This window comes from Macaca thibetana, chromosome 8 (genome assembly GCF_024542745.1).
Source record: "Macaca thibetana thibetana isolate TM-01 chromosome 8, ASM2454274v1, whole genome shotgun sequence".
Classification (NCBI taxonomy): Eukaryota; Metazoa; Chordata; class Mammalia; order Primates; family Cercopithecidae; genus Macaca; species Macaca thibetana.
This window is the reverse complement of record NC_065585.1, coordinates 112,997,766-113,018,501: the sequence shown is the minus strand read 5'-3', so window position 1 is coordinate 113,018,501 and position 20,736 is coordinate 112,997,766. Positions and strand designations below refer to the sequence as shown.

Here is a 20,736-nt window from a genome sequence, read left to right as displayed (position 1 = left end):
TTGATTGTGACCCTGAGTTGGGATTCTCTTTTATAATTGTGACTATAATTAACTATAGCTGATGGTACTCCTAGACAACTAGTTTTCTTGATACCTTTGCCAGTTGTAGAAGGGGATTGATTAACTAAGACCATCTTCTGGTTGCTTTTCTAATCCTTCTAGGTTTCGGGAGCAGACATGAGGTTTTCCCCATTTTGTTATTGGAGCAGATACTTCATACCTTAAACAATGTATTGTTTTCACCATAGGAATTTGGCTTAGTGGTGGGAGGGTGTGAGTTTGAGTGCCACAGTTTATTCACAGGAATAAAAGTGAAGCCAAATGTAATTGTATTTTAAGAAGTGGCCTAGTCACTAGGAAATCCCTCTGGTTAATGAGGATGAGATTAGTCTTTTCTATCATGGCCAATATTATTCTTTTATAACACTTGGCTTGTTATAGATATTATGAGAGGAGAAATTACACAGGCTTGAAATCTGTGGAAACATAAAGATAAACCTGTGGAAACATTCTAGACTAGACATGGAAACATATTCTTTTCTGTAACTAAAACCTTCAAAAGAGGATAAAATTTTATTGCGTTTTATGGAACATCTGGTTTAGAAACAATTATGAAGATTTTTTTTTAATTCAAGGGGTTAAAAATCAAAACTGGCTTCAAGATATGTGGTAACCTAACACTTCCTGGAAGACTGTTCAATTAGGCAATCAAGTGAGGAACCTGTACCCAGACTCATGGCCCAGCATCACCTCTAAAGGCTCATGGCCACGTGTACGACAGGAAGCCTTGGGAAAGGGGTCTCTTTCTCCAAGTGCAATATGGCTGTTTTACCAATGGAAAGGGAAACATGCTTTCAAATGACTGATTTAGGCAAGGGGAAAAAGGAGTATTAAATCAGATTATTCTAAGGTAAAGCCAGGGCAAGCACTGGGAGGTAGTTGGATTAAGAAAAAGAATGAGGCATAATTGGTGTGATACAGTTTCTCATTGGGCAATAACCCAGCAGCACAGGCTGTTGTATTAACAGTCCTGATGTCTTTGCAAGCAATGCCCTTATTTAGGAAAAGTATGAAATACGGTTTACATCTGACGGATTCTTTCCCTCACTTGTTCATTCTCTGTTGGAATCCATATCTACCTAAGTTTCATCACAATGCAAACTGAACAACAGCCTCAGTTATTATCTGAAAACAATGTCGTCTTTATAAAATAAAAATCTTTGCAGAACTGTAATGTCCTCACACACACATGCTCTATTGGGAATTTAAAAATTGGATTGTGATATGGATTCTACCGGTAGTTAGCTGGGAATTTAGGCACATTAATTTAGTTTTCTGAATCTTTTTTCATCTGTGTTGGGAAGCCTATTGGCATTTTGGATGAGAATTCTAACATTGTGTGGGACTATTCTGCTCCTTTTAGGACTTTATCTTCCTGCCTAATGAATGCGTGTATGGTATTCAGTCATGTAACAGCCTTCAGATACCTTTGCACATTTCTCTTTCTTTTCTTTCTTTTTCTTTCTTTTCTTTCTTTCTTTTCTTTCTCTTTCTTTTCTTTCTTTTCTTTTGTTTCTTTCTTTTCTTTCTTTCTCCTTCCTTCCCTCCCTCCCTCCCTCCCTCCCTCCCTTCCTTCCTTCCTTCCTTCCTTCTCTTCCTTCTCTTCCTTCTCTTCCTTCTCTTCCTTCCTTCCTTCCTTCTCTTCCTTCTCTTCCTTCTCTTTCTTTCTTTCTTGTCTGTCTCGCTCTGTCACCCAGGCTGGAGTGCAGTTGCACGATCTCGGCTCACTGCAAGCTCCACCTCCCGGATTCACGCCATTCTCCTGCCTCAGCCTCCCAAGTAGCTGGGACTATAGACGCCCGTCACCACACCCAGCTAATTTTTTGTATTTTTAGTAGAGATGGGGTTTCACCATGTTAGCTAGGATGGTCTCGATTTCCTGACCTCGTGATTCGCCTGCCTTGGCCTCCCAAAGTGCTGGGATTACAGGCATGAGCCATCATGCCCGGCCACCCTCGTACATTTCTAAATACCCCTAAGGAGTAGGGGGAAAGGGCAATGAGGAGTACTAACCATGGCTGAGAACTAGGTTTGATGACCCCAAAAGTTCAGTACTAATTATGAATTGCATGATTTATGTAGACAAACCTGTATTACTTACCGTCAGAGAACCTGACCCAGTTCTCTACCAGCTTCCCATTCCTGTGATCTTCACTCATAGTTTGGTATTTTAAAAATGTTTGAGTGTCACAAGTTTTCACTTATAACATAGTGATATATTAATAAATGGTAGAAAAATTCTGCTGTTTCATTTTTAACTCACCTTCACACTGTTGTCTCTCAGTGAGTCCTATGCTCTCCACTGTAATAGATTACCCAGATGCGGGTTTGTCTGTGGCATCTCATGGAGTCATTTCAGGCTCCAACTGAGTGTAACAATTGTTTTCACAGACTCCTGGGGAGACTTTCGAATATACCTTGCCTAGTTTCTGTTCCTAATATAACCGAATGTTTTATGATGCCTGTGGCAGAGAAAGCTGACAATACTCAAAAACTGTAAATATATTTTAATCTTGGACCAATATTTGAGAGCTCAGAATCTCTCTAAAGTATGTATTTACTTCCTAGTTTCTGATGGAAATGACATGGCTATCAATTTTAAGAAACAGTTTATATTCCTAACTTATGTTTTTAACTTCTAAAAAGGCAAAAAAGTCAATTATTTCTGCTTCATTTCCTTTTCTCCTGTTGAAACATTTGTGGTCCCTAGGATATTTCCTTTTCTTGTGACCAAAATGCTCTTTGAAAATAGTTAGAAGGCTTCTATTGTGGCTCATGCCTGTAATCGCAACACTTTGGGAGGCTGAGGCGGGCAGATCACTTGAGGTCAGGAGTTCGAGACCAGCCTGACCAACACGGCGAAATCCCATCTCTACTAGAAATTTAGCCAGGCATGGTGATGCACACCTATAATCCCAGCTACTCGGGAGGCTGAGGCATGAGAATCGCTTGAACCCAAGAGGCAGAGGTTGCAGTGACCCAAAATCAGGCCACTGCACTCCAGCCCGGGTGACAGAGTGACTCTGTCTCAAAAAAAATGAAACGGTAGAAGACTTTTATTCTTAGCTCTCTCTAGAAAATGTTTTTTGTTGTTTTTTGTTTGTTTGTTTTGTTTGAGATGGAGTCTTGCTCTGTTGCCCAGGCTGGAGTGCAGTGGCGCGATCTCGGCTCATTGCAGTGGCGCGATCTCGGCTCACTGCAAGCTCCGCCTCCTGGGTTCACGCTGTTGTCCTGCCTCAGCCTCTCGAGTAGCTGGGACTACAGGCGCCTGCCACCACGCCTGGATAATTTTTTGTGTTTTTAGTAGAGATGAGGTTTCACCATGTTAGCCAGGATGGTCTCGATCTCCTGACCTTGTGATCCGCCCGCCTCGGCCTCCCAGAGTGCTGGGATTACAGGCAGGAGCCACCGCACCTGGCCACAAGGTCAGAGAGGGATAGTAGCAAATTTGGCTTTGAGTTTCATTGGCTGTGGGTTTTCCTTTGGAGTCGGCCATGGGGAAAGGGGCAGTATAAAGGTTGTTAGAATCAATTGAAGAAGTCTTTCACCTTACTAGATGGGATCGTATATTATTACTACCTTACTGTTTGTATCCTATAGTAAAAGGCAGTTTCATCTAGATCAGTACATATGCCTCACATCTACTGGATCAACAGGTCAGAATGGGAGTGTAGGAAGCTCTAGCAGAATCTGATAGGAAGCTCCTAAAGAAGTGACTTGTGGCTGTATCCCAGAGGAGGTAGAGTCTTTGATTGTTTAGAAGCTTCCTTGGAGAGGTTCAGTATCTCAGAAAGTCAAATAAGGTGGGGAGGGGAGTTAGAATTCTAGATCCTCAGCTTTTAGTCAACACTTATAATACTTATTCATAAGTGAGTTAGCAGAAAGATGAATGGGTCAATGAATCAGCTTTCACTTTTGAAATGGTAGAATAGTTTTTACTTGTTGTGAATGCATAGGCAAAGTAGAGGCAACAAGGATGGGGAGAGACTCCAAATTGAAGACAAACAGAAACAAATGAATCTAACTGTATTACAGATGAATAACACAACCGCACTGAAGGTAGGGGGGCATGGGGAAACTAACCCACAGATAATCCAAATAATACACATATTGGCAACACACATTTAGACTAAAGACAAAAAACTGTAAATATAAGTTTTAGTTAATAGACTTTTTATAGTGGTATCGGTTAGCAATTTTGAAACTAATGTGCGTTTTTGTATTGAGCAAATAAATAAATGTATAGTAGATAATGAGAGCTAGGATTCTCGCTGTTAGAGGAGTTACACATGCAAAGGAGAGGGATAGAATTAACCAAATGGTATTAGATTGGAATTGGAGCTATCAGTATGAACTTTAATACATCTAAATATATTTTAAATATATTAAAATATTTTTATTAAAATGAAAATTAAAAATGTTTTAAATAGATATGATGCAGAGAAGTAGATCTGAATGTGAGAGCATGTGTGTGTACACAACTGGGACACTTGGAACAGCAAAATAAATAATGATAGTAATGAATTATAAAGCATAGAGCTAAATATAAGTCTGTAAGTCATTACTGATGTAAGTAATTAATTAACAGGGCAGAAGGGAGAGCTTTTCCATGGAGTAGAAAGTTGATACACTGTTTATAAAAGGAGCAATGAAGGCAATCCCAGCTACTGGGGAGGCTGAGGCAGGAGAATTGCTTAAACCCAGGAGGTGGAGGTTGCAGTAAGCCGAGATCATGCCACTGCACTCTAGCCTGAGTGACAGAGCAAGTCTCCGTCTGGTGGCAGTGGGGAGGAGCAATGAGATTACTAAAGCACCATCTGGCAACTACAATAGTAACAAATGCTTCAGGTAATAATTATTAATAGATGTTAAAATTAGTAGATTTTTTGACAAACAACGTATTTATATAGTCTGGAAATACCTGTCTATAAGAAACTAGTTAAAAGGGGAAAACATAGCATCTTTACAATAGAGAAACTTGGCAAATGATCAAAGCTAATATCACTTGTAATGGGACAGAAGTGACATCATGTGCCTCTTGATGTTATGCACTGTGCAGGACACACATCTGTGATCTTCCGCCAAAAAATGCGTAACCTGAATCTAAACCAAAAAAAAAAAAAAAATTAGATAAACCCAAATCGAGGGCCACTCTACAAAATAAGTAGCTTGTAGTTTTCAAAAATATCAAGCTCATGAAAGGTAAGGACTGAAGAGCTCTTCCAGAAGACTAAAGTGATGACAACTAAGTGCTGTGTGTGATTCTGGATTAGATCTTGGATCAGGGAAACAAAGGGATGTTCTTGTTTTTAGGAAATCAGACTGAAGTAAAGGGTAAAAGGATATCATGCTTGCTACTTACTTTTAATCAGTTCAGGGGAAACATGGTATGTGTGTTTGATAAATGTGAAATGCTAACATCTAAGAAATCTGGGTAAAGGGTATGTAGGAATTATACTATGTCTGCAATTTTTCTGTAAGTCTGCAATTATTTCAGAATAAAGTTTTTTTAAAAAAGTAACTAGTTTTAAAAACATAGCTGGTTGAATGCTGTGTCCCAGTAGGAAATCCCTTATTGCACCTTTCTCCTTTTGTTTTTAAACTCTGTATTGGATTTTATAAATCATACATATTTGTAAAAATTTCACATGATGGAAAATTGTACAAAAGTCTGTGCCCTCTCTCACCCCTGCCACCAAGTGGACTGCTATTAACCGGTTGGTTGTCTCATTCTAAACCTTTCTGGACTTACACAGATAGAGAAGTATACATGCGCGTGTATATACAGACTCCTCTACCTCCATACTACTAAACATTGTTGAGTATCTTTTTTTTTTTTTTTTTCCCAGCCTAATCTAGCCATGGACATCTTTCTCAATATGTATATATAGCTCTGCTTTGTTTGTAAAGCAGAGCTTTTTTTTTTTTCCTAAATGAGTCATTCCATTGTCCCTGAAACTCGTTGTCAAGGACTGATGGACTAACTTTAGTGTAGAACCATTTGTAACAACACCGGGAGCCTGAAGCTAACAGAATTGAAGTACTCTGTTTATTGTACCAGATAGCCAAGACTCTGTCAGGCATGAGGGTGCTCTGAAGACCTCAGTGACAGGAATTTGGAGACTTTTGTTCTAGTGAGAGGCTGTTACGGTGACTCAGCTTTGGTCAACATCATTTTCTGTGTCTCTATATAGGCTCAAGGTTGAAATCTTTATAAGAGAAAACAGGTTTGTGGTCAGGGGAATAAGGGCGCAGAACACAGACACTGGCCCCTGAGTACCCTTCCCAAAGAAGAAGACTTAGAAGGCAGTAGCCATCTCATCCCAGCTACTCTTCCCAGGGCTGCTCTAATGATTTCATGTCTGATCTGTTCTAGTCTCTTCATTGAGTCTATCTTTCCTACCACCCCTAGAGTTACCAGCAACCACTGTGATTCTCAAATGTGGTGCCCATACAAACAGCATCAGCATTACCCTGAACTTGTTACAAATGCAAATTTTCAGATTCCATCTCAGAGCTACTGAACCAGAAACTCGAGCAAGTCCTCCAAGTTGATGCTGCTAATATTTGAGGGTCACAGACCTACTACATAAAGCTGATATTATCCCCCTCATTTTTAAAACCTAATGGCTCAGCTGAGCACACACTCCAAAGTCCTCACTCATGGCCTAAGAGGTCCTTTGTGATCTCGCCCCAGTCTGCTTGTTCAGCCACCCCACTCCCAACCTTTGCCATCCCAACACCCTTTCTGCATCCTGTTACAGAGAAATTTGCTGAGCCCTTTCCCGAGCTGCACCTGGTGAACTTCTACTCTTCCATCACTTCCTTGGGTGCCTTCCCTGGCTCCCTGGCATGAAACTGCCCTGATATACTTTTAAGTACACTGGACAAACAAGAATATGTTGTTTCTCAGCAGTGTCCTTTTATCTCCCAGAATTTGCCCTGAGTAGGGAGTTCAGGCTCTGTAGATTATATGGAACCTGGATTGGTTGAGACTATTGACTGTCCTGTAGCCAGTCAGATTGGGGTGCTTGTAAGTAACTGTTTATATTCAATATACTAATATTCAGAAACTATCCTTTCTGGTCCATGTAATAAATAGGACACCATTTACATTTGGAAGAGAAAGGTTCTCTGTTTATTGTGAGAAGAACGGTGAATTATGAGCAAGAGAGGAAAAGGTTGCTTTTGAAAGACACAGGTTCACCCTTTCACTTGGCAGTAATCTTATCCTGACAGCATTTAATGTGAAGTAATTGTAACCAGAGAAGAATCTTAGTAGGCTTTAATTAAAAACACAAGGAATTTTTTTCTCATGTATTCTTCCTCCTGCCTCTTTTTCGTCTTTCTCTTTTTCTTTTTTCCCTCTTCATTTCTGTGTTCTCCCTTCTCCTGCCCCTCTTTTTTCTCCTCTTCATCATCCCTTAACATTTAAAATGTTTTTGGCTTGGCTAATCCCTATGGATGGAAACTTAGCTGAGCAGGATATTGATTACCAAATATGGTATTGCTGCTAAAGATGTTAGAGGAATGTGGCTTGTATTCTAAGCCTCCGGCCTCTGAATAAGCTGCCAAACAAATTAGGTCATTTTAACTTCTGAGCTTTTTTTTTTTTAAATAAGGATGCTGGAACTTTGATTTGGAACATGATGTTGATGTTATTTTAGTTCAAATGGAGGGGGTATGAAGGAGGGGGCAGGGAGTAGGGGAGACTTAGTTCAGCATGTTTTAGGACTCAAGCCACCAGCCCAGGTTGTGTAAGAGGCAAACACATTATGTGGAGCTTCAGTTGATTCTGGAACCACCAGAGAAAGAACCGAGGCATAGAATTCACATGTACAGCCTCATTTTCTGAGGCCAGATGCTCTAGACTACGACCAGGTCCCAGGATACTCTTCATGTTATCCCCAGTGGCCTGGGCCACAGGACTTACCTTAATGTGAGCTCAGGTTTAGGAAAGTTGCTTCTTCACAGGAAGGTTGGTCAGGTTTAGTGCCAGGGAGGACGTCCTGAAGTTGATGGCAAGTTGCTACTATGTGTGTCTGATGGAGTGTGATGCGATTGAGCAAGTCCTTCCACAGCATACCTGTACTTGAAACCCAGGGACTGTGCTTATCTCCCAGCAGAGACCACAGTTCTTACCTCCATTCTTGGAAATATTTATTCTGTTGTAGTATTAGCTTTGTTAGGGTTGAAGTTGGTCCACCTCAGTGAGGTCCTTTGTGACCTCACCTCAGCCTGCTTCACAATGCAGCTTTGCTTTTTGTTTTTGTTTTTCCTTATGTACTTTTTGGGCAAGATAGTATTGAGGTTTCCCAAATTTAAAAAACAACAAAACAACACAACACCAGTTAAAGAAAATGTTCTTATGTTTCCCAGAATGGGCACTATCTGTTCACTTTTCGGTGTTGATTAGGTATGCACAAGGGTATTCTCCACATCCCTTTTGCTACTGCCCTCAATTGGTTTCTTCTCAGAATGAGTGAGTCATGCTCGGGAAGAAATTCCACCCACTCCAAGACTTCTGGGTCAGGGCTCTGTGGCTTTTGTTAGGCCTCCCTAAGGACCTCTCTTTCCTTCCCCTTCACCCCTTATTTCCTGTTAATGCCATTACTATCCAGCCACAGGCTCTTCCTTGTATCCTTGAAGCTGAGCCTGTGAAGTTTGAAGTTCTGAGTTGTTCATCCTGGTCTCTAAAGTAAGAGAGTCTTATTTTTGTGGATATTTCTTTTTCTTTCTTTTTTTTTTGAGACAGAGTCTAGCTGTGTCACCAAGGCTAGCGTGCAATGGCGCGATCTTGGTTTACTGCAACCTCTGCCTCACGGGCTCAAGCCATTCTGTCTCAGCATTCCAAGTAACTGGGATTACAGGCACATGCCGCCACGCCCAGCTAATTTTTTTTTTTATATTTTAGTAGAGACAGGGTTTCACCATGTTGCCCAGGCTGGTGTTGAACTCCCGAACTAAGGCAATCCACTCGCCTTGGCCTCCCAAAGTGCTAGGATGATGGGAATGAGCTAGGGCATGAGCCACAACACCCTGCCTGCTCTTATTTTTCTTCAAGCTCATTAGGAAGAATGGTGGCGAGGGGACGGGGGATGCTTTGGAGCCCTCAGGCCCATGTGTATACATTCAGAACACTAAATGGCAACTGTGGTCTTTGGAGACTCATTTTCAGGACTCCAGTCCCTTTCCAGACCACACCATGAAAACATGGGAACTGAGTGGGTCCCATGGGTGCATATTTAAAATGCACTCTCTTGGGATAGCTTTTTGACATGTAGGGTCCAGAATTCATGGTATTGGATGCTTAATAATGAAGGCATTCTTGAATGGTGGAAGGATTCCAAATAGACTTGTCTTGCCCTAACTTGTCTTTCATAGTGTCTGTGATTTATTTTACTGAATATAATCTGTTTTAGGTAAACTGCAGGAATAAGGTCAAAGGTAACTGAAATTACTATACATTAAAGTGTATTACTGTGCTAGGAATTTCCTGGTTCAAATTTTAAACTGGAAAGTTTTTGTCTAAAAAGAAAAGGAATAGTTGAAAATCTGTGTAACTACATTTTTTAAGTAAATTAAATACCACTGACTTTCAGGACACTTTGTGATGTCATTTTTCCTGTAACCTGTGCAAGTAGTAAGAATGACAGTGGTTGCTGACCTTTTTTCCTGATAGACCAGGGTTTACTGGTGTGTTTATTTTGTCACCATTCCGGTTTGACTCTAAGGAAATGAAAACATCTTCCATTTGTTCTCTGTTTCCAAAGGGCATCCGCTTCGATCCTGAAATTCCGCAAACACTACGACTAGAGTTTGCTAAGGCAAACACGAAGATGGCCAAGAGCAAACTCGTAGGGACTCCAAACCCCAGTACTCCTCTGCCCAACACTGTACCTCAGTTCATTGCCAGAGAGCCATGTAAGTCGATCTACTTTTCATTTAAAAATAATAATAACTAAGAACCGTTCGTGTACTGCATGTGAGGTTACACCACGGGACATGGAGCTGGCTGAGTCTTATTTTCCATTTCTGTGAAGAGGTTGCCTAGGCGTTCTTGGTGTCAGAATTCCAAATACAGCAATCTTGTTTGCAATAGGCTGTCCCAAAAGATGGTTCAGCTTGAACAGAATCATAACTTCAGAATTTCATTTGATGTACTACAGATTTCCTTAATGTGACATTGACCATTGTGAGTATGCCCCTAGTTGCCTTGGGTATAAACCCTTTATTTCTCCATGCTCAGACATGAGAGCTGGTTCTCAGCATTCACTTTAATCCATTTGTTGAAGGACATCAGCTCGGTGGCTTTGGAAAAATAGGATATTAAAAGTGAAAGAAGCAGATCTTAGGAAGTTGGTTCTATTCAGTTTAGCCATAACTCTAGGGGGAAAAGTAAACACACACAAAGAATTTACATATTGGAACAGTCAGTCTAGCAAACTAATACCAGCAAAACTTTAAGGAAATTTGGGGCTTCCTGTTTCAACTTAATTGGATAAGGACACTGGCTGATTGCTCAAGACATCTTCTACCCCACATTAATAAGCTTATTTCATTATTTCTGCCTTTCATTGAATAACTTTAAAAGATTGAATTTTCTTTCTTAAGCTCAGTCAGTGGCAGAAATGGGGCATGAGACAGGCCTTAACTTTTCCTTTCATTACAGAGCCATACGTGATTTAATATGGCAGGGCATTCAAGGAAACCCAAATGACTTGGATTCCAAGTTATTTGGAATATTTCTGTCCTGTCATTTTTGGTCTGCTTTCGAAACCACATGATTGTGATCTTCTTCCTTTGATAATACATTTTTAACTCTTCTTATTGAAATTGAAGGACACGTGGATTCCTTGCTCCCCCCATGTCACATGCATGTCAGATTTAATCAGGTTATCTTTGGAAGTCACAGCCATTCTGTAGCTCAGTCACTCTTGCTTGCTACTCATCAGTAGAAACTAATAGATAAGTCTTCCAGAATGTTCTAAAATAAATGTTTCTATGAATCCAGAAAGTCATAATAGATGAAAAAATTATTTTGTTCTTTCACCTTCTTTGTCCCAGGGAAACTAGAAAACTTTGCTTACTTATTTGGGAAGGAAATCTAAACAAAAGTTACATCTTACAGTGTACTTGTAATACAGGAGAATATAGGAACATCCTTTACATAATTCTTCATCCTTAGAGTATCTAGCTTAATACTTTGTATATTGTATGTATTTAATATTTATTATAGTGAGTGGATAAATTGATACTGAAATTGGGCTACTTGTAGAACTACAGATGGATTTCTATGCCTCCTCTCTCTGAAATTTCTTCTCTCTTGATCAAGGCATCAAAAAAGAGTATTTTTAGGATGCCTGAATTTGTAAAAATAACCTAAAGTAATTCTTTGCCTTTTTAGTGAATTTGCCAACCTCAGATCTCAGAGTTCTTTGAAAAGATTAATTCAGACAGGAAACGTAATGCTGGTGATACTTAACTTTACATCCTCAATTCTTTGCTGAATGCTCTTTTTAACAGGCCCACAAAACTTTTTGTGAATTTCCTACAACAGCCCTGTGACATAGGTAGCCAGGAAGGTTGTAGCCAGGTCACAACATGCTATACAAAAGCAACAAATAGGAACAAACTGAACATTCACAAGTCCCTGAAGTTACAGGACAGCATAGTAACCGAGCTTAGAACTCTTTTCTGGCAAGCTCTACTCATCTCCCTTCCCAGCATACAGAACAGTGCAAAAATGGCCAGATAGTTTCCATGACAGGGTAAAAACTTGCTCAGCTGTTCACAGCAACACAAATTTGAAGTTTAAATAAATAAATAAATACATAAATAAATAAATAAATAAATAAATCCAAGCAGCCAGCAGTGTATTCTTGAGGAAAATAAAAGTCAGCATGATTTATCTTAATATAGCTCATTTTTACGACACAACGTCTTGATAAGAGCAAGTCCACTGTGGCTCAGGTCAACTTTATTATCCATCGCCATTCCCTCTGGGAACTTGCCCGTCAGATAAACTTGCTTACCTGGAAGCACACCGCAAGACTAAGAACACTGTGTTGGGTTTACACGGACAAGCCCAGTTGCATTGTACTCAGAATTGGGTACTCAAGGTGGTGGATTTAACTAATCAGGTGTAGACTATAATGGAATTGCAGAATTTGGGGATTGGAAAGGCCCTGAAGGCTAATCTTTGTTGTAGGCCATAGAGGTTTTTTGTAAATGTTTCTTTTTGTTAATTTTTTATATGGTAGTGGCTGAAAAGCACTCGTTGCCATCGCTAAAAGAAGAATGTTCTGTGGTTTGATTATACAACAAACATGTACTTGAACTCTCAATTCTCCATAAATATCTGAACTTAATGAACTTAAACGAGCACCCAGTGTGCTAGACTCTGGAGAAGAAGGAAATTGGTTGCTGCCTTTAAAGAGCTGTCATTCTGAGGAGTTGATGATGGTCAAAGTTGTCAGAAAAACTTGGCCTCATATGAAGGACATAAAACAGATTCTGCAGCTTGGTTGAGATTGCCCCCAATCAGACTCTATATTTGCTGAGCACCTACTGCATTTGTGCCAGGGATGAAGAGTGAGAAAACCAGGTGTTGCAACTTAACCTGGGTAGATGGTGGCCTGCTGTGGAAAACTTTGGCTTCAGGCCAGAAGATGTCAGTGAGAATCCTGTCAATAATTTTGCCAATTATTGACAAGCTTTGTGACCTTTAAGAAAAAAATTTTTTTTAACTTAGTTGTGCTCCTATTCTCTAAGCTATAAAATAAGTATAATACTTTCTGATTGTTAGGAGAGGTAAATAAAACAATATCCTAGGATTGAGCTGAGGATTAAATAGGTATAGTGTATTTAGAGTACTAGGCAAATGTAAAGTACAATCATAATTTGTTAATAAAAAGGATTGGGTTGCCTTTCTTTCCTAATAGTTACAGCAGGTATTGATCTGAGTTGTCATCACAGTTTGAGTACAGCCAATTGTCTTTGCAAGTTAGGAGAAAGGATGAGTGAAATTGTCATACAATTTCAAGAAAGTAGTATGTCTACCTGCCTTAATTTTTATTAATAGAATTGATCATTAATTTGAGCTTTTCTTTCTCTTCCTTGTATGTAATAAAGTTGGAAAAGAACTGTGAGAAAGCGGGAATTAAGAGATGATGAAGAGCCAGGCGTGGTGGCTCACGCCTGTAATCCCAGCACTTTGGGAGGCTGAGACAGGCGGATCACAAGGTCGGGAGATCGAGACCATCCTGGCTAATGTGGTGAAACCCCATCTCTGCTAAAAATACAAAAATTAGCCAGGCATGGCGATGGGCGCCTGCTAAAAATACAAAAATTAGCCGGGCATGGCGACTGACACCTGTAGTCCCAGCTACTCAGGAGGCTGATGCAGGAGAATGGCGTGAACCCAGGAGGCGGAGCTTGCAGTGAGCTGAGATTGCACCACTGCACTCCAGCCTGGGCGACAGAGCGAGACTCTGTCTCAAAAAAAAAAAAAGATGAGGAAAAATTATAAATGACATTAAATTCTCCTAGATTGTGCATTAAGTTGTATAGGAAGGTAGTATTCTATAATAAGAACTCTGCTTTGGAGATGAAGAAAGAGTAAGTCACTGTTAACTGATTTTTGTTTTTCTCATCTGTAAAGTGATGATGCTGTGTGCCAGATGCTCTCCTAAACATTTTTACGTGAATTATCTCATTTGATTCTCAATAGCACTTGTTTCCCAGTTGAAGAAACTGAGGCCTGGGAAAGTCTAGTAACTTTCCTGAGGTTACACCATCAATAAGTGTGATGGCTGAATAGTGTCCCCCAGAATTCATATGGTGAAGTCTCTGCTCCTCATACCTCAAAATGTAACCATATTTGGAGATAAGATTTTTAAATAGATGATTAAGTTCAAATGGGGCCCTTAGGGGTGGAGCTCTAATCCATTATGACTGCTATCCTTATAAGAAGAAAAAGAGACACCAGGTACGTATACACACGGAGGAAGGGCCGTGTGCGGACAGAGGACAAGTCAGCCATCGGCAGACCAAGGAGAGAGACCTCAGGAGAAACTAACCCTACAGACACCTCTAGACTGGCCTCTAGAACCGTGAGGAAGTAAATATTTGTTGTTTAAGCCACTTACTCTGTGGTATATCACTATGGCAGCCCTAGCAATACAGTACATCAAGTGATAGAGCCTAGGCTTAAATTCTAGGCTTTTTGTCATTTACTAGTTTTGTAAGTTTGGTTTAGTTACCTAACCTCTCTGTGTCTCAGTTTTCTCAGCTACACAACGGCAATAATAAGGGCCACAGAGTCAGTACACAGTGGCTGTTAGTGTGCATGTGTAAAAATGGACACATTCATGTGCCTTTTGTCCCTCATAATTAAGAGACCTATAGTTTTTCTGTGTTTGTATACTCCGCCTCTCACATCTAGAAATACATAATGGATTTTTTTTGGTAACATACCATAGTTTTATTTTTATGTTTTTTCAGTTGATCATAATTGCCTGATTCCCAGCAAGTGTGGAGAGAGGTGCCCTTCAAAGTACTTTTTAAACTTACAGTGTAATGAGGTCTGATTGGGATGTGATTAAAATGCACATATTTAAGATGGCTCATTTGGTTAGTTTGTCATAATACATATGGAAATGATTGAATAAATGTTCTTGATGAGTTTATACTGTTTGCAATATACCTTATTATAATAGTGCCCTTAAAGGTGGAGGCATTCAACACTTAATAGAGCCTTTACTCAATTTAGACAGATCCTGTCCTTTCCATTCAGTTTTTATGAAGCAGATGTCAAAAGGCTCCAGAACTCTGCAGTAATGAAGATTCTTACACTCCAGCCCCAAGGAGTCTGGTTCTGCAAGTCTGGGCTAGGACGTAGGCCCTGTATTTTAAAAAAATGTAATTGTTCTTATTTTCCTCCCCTCTGGGCTTTTAAAAGCTCTTTGGGAAGTTTCGATACACAGTTAGGTTTGAGAGTCACTGGTAAATCAAGGAATTTTTTAAGTTAAATTCTCCTTCCTACTTTATTTTTTTAATTTTTTTATCTTTTGGAGACGGAGTCTCGCTCTGTCGTCCAGGCTGGAGTGCAGTGGCGCTATCTCGGCTCACGGCAAGCTCCGCCTCCCGGGTTCATGCCATTCTCCTGCATCAGCCTCCTGAGTAACTGGGACTACAGGCGCCCGCCACCTTGCCCGGCTAATTTTTTGTATATTTAGTAGAGACGGGGTTTCACCGTGTTAGCCAGGATGGTCTCGATCTCCTGACCTCGTGATCCGCCGACCTCGGCCTCCCAAAGTGCTGGGATTACAGGTGTGAGCCACCGTGCCCGGCCCTCCTTCCTACTTTCATATTCTTCTCCCTTGCCCCTGCACCTTTCTTCCCTCCTCCCTTCCCTCTCTCAGACAAAAGCTTGCTCTGTTAAGTTGGTACTCTTAGATACCTGATCAGCGCATAACCTCTTGATGAATAATCAGATTATTTCCTTGTTTACCTGCCATGTCCCTGGAAGTTCCCATTTATCCAATACTGTCCTAGGCTAACTGGAGGTGAGTTCTCTATCTGATGTCTTAAGAGACCCTGTGAAGGTTCAGGAAAGCCTGTAAAATATCTCACACATTCCCTCCCAGAGACAACACTGAGCAAATAGGAAATCTCTTAACATTCATCTCTGTGGGATGAAGTCATCCAGGGCCTATCTAAAGCTTCCTATGTCCCATGGAACAGAGCCCTGGTCCCTGCATTTTCCAAGGCAGCAGTGCATGGCGTGCACAATTAGAAAGACTGGCAGATGTCTTGTCAGTTTCACGCTTGCTCTCCTCCAGCAGCATTGTTTATGAAGACTGGGCAGGAGGAATACCTAATCAATCTGGGCAGAAGGAACGGGACACAAGGGGATGACTAAAAGTTGCAGGTGTTTTGAGGGCAGGACTTTCTATTTTATTTTTCCCAGATAACCAAAATCCTACATGCTTCTCAGAAGAAAAATTTTCAGGCAGTCCAGCAAAAAATAAAAGTCATTAAATTCTACTACTACCCAGAGACAATCACCATTAACACTTAGGTGCTTTTCCTTACACACCTTTTAATATGCGTAATAAAATGTATCTCTTTCTGCATTTTGAATTTTGAAATCATTTAACTTACCCCTTTATCTTTAGGACAAAGTTTTGCTGCAAGTGAGACTAAGTGGCCCAGTAGGGCCGAAAATAAAACCTGGGCTCTCACAAAACATCACCTCAGTGTCTGCTGCCATTGCTGTAGAGCACTGTGTATTCATGTGGCACAGATAACGATTACTAGAATCAGAGCAAGAGGAGTAATAGCAGATAGATGTCTCTCTTAACTCTGATGTCTCAAGTAAGCCCAAACCAGCTCCTGAGCTGCTTGAATTCTGGCATTTGATTGAATGATTCATAGGCCTTTATTTAATGGATGGGAAGAAAGGAAACATTTATTGAGCAACTACTTTGTTTCCTTAAGAACTATATGTAAAATACCTATTTTACCCCTAAGGAGACTGAAACTCAGAGTTTGAGTAACTTTCCCAAAGTCACATAGCTCATTTTAAGGCCTGCTTGGCTCTAAAACCCATTGCTAGTCTTAAATCACCACACTGCCTTTTTTTCCCCCAGTTATGTTTTTATTATTTACTTCCCGACCTGCTCCCCCTCCTGCCCTTCAATATTGCCTACCTTATGGACCATTTCTTGATTGACTGGCAGGATTAGGCACTGTCACCCAGGCAGGAGTGCAGTGGCACAATCATGGCTCCCTGCAGCCTTGAGCTCGTCTGAAGTGATCCTTCCACCTCAGCCTTCCAAATAACTGGGACTACAGGTGCGTGCCACCACACCCAGCTAAATCTTTATTTTTTGTAGAGTTGGGGTTTTGCCACATTGGCCAGGCTCGTCTCCACCTCCTAGGCTCAAGCAGTCCACCTGCCTTGGCCTCCCAAAGTTCTGGGATTACGGGTGTGAGCCATGACCCACTTCTTTTTGAAGTAGCCCATGGCTGCTGACAGCTACAGTTCTTTCGAAGATAATTCCTTAGAAGGTGCTTTAAACTCACTCAGACCTTTGAAAATGTACTTACTAAAGACACCAGAGGCCTACATCATATTATATAAAGTGAGGATTTCAGGGATAGTCAGCTACTTATTGAAAAAATCAAGGCTGGGCGTGGTGACTCATGCCTGTAATCCCAGCACTTTGGGAGGCTGAGGTGGGTGGATCACTTGAGGTCGGGAGCTTGAGACCAACATGGTGAAACCCCATCTCTACTAAAAATACAAAAATTAGCCAGATACGGCAGCGCTCACCTGTAATCCCAGCTACCCCAGAGGTTGAGGTAGAGAATCACTTGAACCCAGGAGGCAGAGGTTGCAATGAGCTGAGATGGTGCCACTGCACCCCAGCCTGGGTGACAGAGCGAGCCTCTGCCTCAAAATAAAATAAAATAAAATAAAATCAAGCTTCACACTGGGCGCAGTGGATCATGCCTGTAATCCTAGCACTTTGGGAGACCGAGGCAGGCAGGTTGCCTGAGCTCAGGAGTTCGAGACCAGCCTTGGCAACATGGCAAAACCCTTTCTCTAAAAAAAAATACAAAAAATTAGCTGGGCGTGGTGGTGTGCGCCTGTAATCCCAGCTACTTGGGAGGCTGAAGCATGAGAATTGCTTGAACCCGGGAGGCAGAGGTTGCAGTGAGCTGAGATCACACCATTGCTCTCCAGCCTGGGCAACAGAGTGAGACTCTTGTCTCAAAAAAAAAAAAAAAAAAAAAAATCAAGCTTCACTATAATTCAGTAGCATCAAATTTGATGACCAAGGTGCATTAACTGTAAAATGTATCCTAAAGTTAAGCCACCAGATCATTTATATTTAGTTTGGTGTACTTTGTACTCTCTGGGAAAACTAAAACTAACAGAAAATAAAACTAACATAGAAATGTGAGGGACTGTCTTATATGATATTGGGTTGGTTATTCAGGGAGATAAAATTTTCAGTTCATGTTAAGAGAACATGCCTCAAGTCAGTCAGTCTCTCTCTGTTTTTGGAGATTGGGCCTTACTTTGTCACCCATACTGGCCTAAAAGTCCTGGGTTCAAGCTATCCTTCTGCCTCAGCCTCCAGAGTAGCTGGGAGTATAAGCACATACCACCTTGCCTGGCGTTTCTTCATGTATTTCCTTTTTTATTATTTTTTATTTTTATTTACTTGTGTAGTTTTTTTTTGTTTATACATATATGTATATATGCATGTATACATACTATATAAAAATACAGCATATGGCAGGTTTTTTGGTTTAGTTTAGTTTAGCTAAAACATATGGTCATACTATTCTTAACATGAGTTCTCACCTTGTGGACCCCTTTCCATCCAGGACTGTGTATCCAGAGCATTGTTTTTTTGGTTGTTTGGGTTTTTATTGTTGTTGTTGTTTGAGGTTAGGTCTTTGCTCTTTGACCCAGACAGGAGTACAGTGGTGCAATCATACAGTCATATCTCATCACTTCAGTCTCCAATTCCTGGGCTGAAGCCCAGGTGATCCTCCTGCCTCAGCCTCCTGGCTAGTTAAAAAAAAAAATTTTTGTGTGGAGACGGGCTCTCACTATTCTGGGCCTTCTCACTAGGTCTCCCAAAGTGCTGGGATTACAGGCAAGAGCCACTGCACCTGGCCACTGACCATACTTACACAAATTCTCACCTCATGAACACCTTTCCATCCAGGTAGATTTCATCAAGACTGCCTCCTTAAGACCTAGGAAACTGTGTTGAGGAGACAGGCATAAGAGCAGAACTCCATATGATCTCTTTCGTGTAAAGGGAGGAGTTCAGTACAGTAGTGATAAATAAAAAGGGGAAGGGGCCTGCCCTGAATTTTCTTCTAGATATCACCTGGAATGCTACTGGGTGGGTGCATTTAGAGGTACACTTAGAAAGTGGAGAGGTGGTAGTGAGGGCACACGTCATTATTTCACACCTTTTTCTAGCCTCCTGTCTCTGCTGGTGAGGGATAGGTGAGGGATAGGAGTGTGAAGAAGAGGTTTTGGGGAGAAAGTAATGCAGAGTCCTGGGGCAGTCAGAGCCATCGGGTGATAGCAAAAGAAAGAGGCCAGGAAGTGAGACACAGAGGAGAAAGACATCAGACTGTGGCAGCCGAGCCTGCAGGGGTGTGCTCACTTGACTTGTGCCCATGCCCTTTGAGGCAGCTCTGCAGTGGGGGGACTCCATCCTAGCGATTCTGTCCTTGCTGTGGACCAGTTTGAAGCTGCTATAAGCAGTGTTCACAAAAACACGCGGATGATTTCCATTCTTTGTATTTAGACTTCATAACTCTGAACACCCTCACCACTCCAGGCATCTGTGGGCCAGATTGTCCCTTCAGATAAGAGAGACTCTTCTGAAGAGTCTCGATGCGTATTTGGCACTCTGGATATGTATAAGAGCACCAGGGTCCAGGCACAGTGGCTCACACCTGTAATCCCAGCACTTTGGGAGGCCAAGGCCAGTGGATCACCAGAGGTCAGGAGTTCAAGACCAGCCTGGCCAATATGGTGAAACCCTGTCTTTACAAAAATACACAAATTAGCTGGGCATGATGGTGGGTGCCCATAATCCCAGCTACTTGGGAGGCCGAAGTGGGGGAATCGCTTGAACCTGGGAGGTGGAGGTTGTCGTGAGCCAAGATCGTGCTGTTGCACTCCAGCCTAGGCAACAGAATGAGACTGTCTCAACAACAGAAAGCACCAGGTGCCATGGCCCTGGGTATTCTAAGAAATAAAAACATTATTCAAAACCACAGAAAAGGAGGACAGCAGAATATTCTTGGACACCAGAGACCTATGTTCATTTCTACCCATATCCCACCCTGGCACATACAAGAATGAAGCAAAACCCTGTTTTTCTAAGCAGAAAGATCAAACATCTGATTTGATCAACACCTGTCTCCTACAGATCTGCATCTGTTCCTTGGTATTGCTTAGCATAGATAGTTTTAGTTTTTAATAATAATAACATTAGGCAATGGATTTGGTAGGAATGGTTTTCAAATATAGATATATCTTGTTTTATGTAGGAGATACATAATTGCAGCACAGTGTAGATCAGCTGATTCAGTTAATATACATTATGATTTAATGGTAGTCTATCTTTGAATATCAAGGCTATTAACATTTGCCTTGATTTCTGTTTCTTCCTTTTCTTCTTTTTTTTTTTTTTAAGACAGGGTCTTGCTCTGTTGCCCAGTGCAGTGGCACAATCTCGGCTCACTGCAACCTTCACCTCCCAGTTTCAAGCAATTCTCCCGCCTCAGTCTCCCAAGGAGCTGGGATTACAGGGTCGTGCCTCCTTGCCTGGCTAATTTTGGCATTTTTAGTAGAGACAGGATTTCACCAGGCTGGTCTTGAACGCCTGACCTCAGGTGATCCACCTGCCTCGGCCTCCTAAAGTGCTGGGATTACAGGTATGAGCTATAGCACCCAGCTGAATTTCTGTTTCTTTATTAAATCATTGAGCAGCTGTAAACAAATAACAAGACATCAGGGGCCAGGTGCGGTGGATCATGCCTGTAATCCCAGCACTTTGGGAGGCCAAAGCAGGTAGATCACGAGGTCAGGAGATCAAGACCATCCTGGCTAACACGGTGAAACCC

General features: G+C 41.3%; 2 protein-coding genes across 5 annotated transcripts in view; both read left to right on the top strand.

Moving 5' to 3' along the window:
* The window catches only part of SMIM18 (small integral membrane protein 18), a 577,762-nt gene that overhangs the window by 422,690 nt on the left and 134,336 nt on the right, over positions 1–20,736 (top strand). The window lies entirely within an intron of this gene.
* The window catches only part of RBPMS (RNA binding protein, mRNA processing factor), a 188,256-nt gene that overhangs the window by 109,420 nt on the left and 58,100 nt on the right, over positions 1–20,736 (top strand). For all 4 annotated transcript variants that reach the window (XM_050802552.1, XM_050802551.1, XM_050802553.1 and 1 more), the window contains exon 5: positions 9,834–9,984. In XM_050802552.1, coding sequence (XP_050658509.1) covers positions 9,834–9,984 — 151 coding nt within the window. The remainder of the gene's footprint in view (positions 1–9,833; positions 9,985–20,736) is intronic.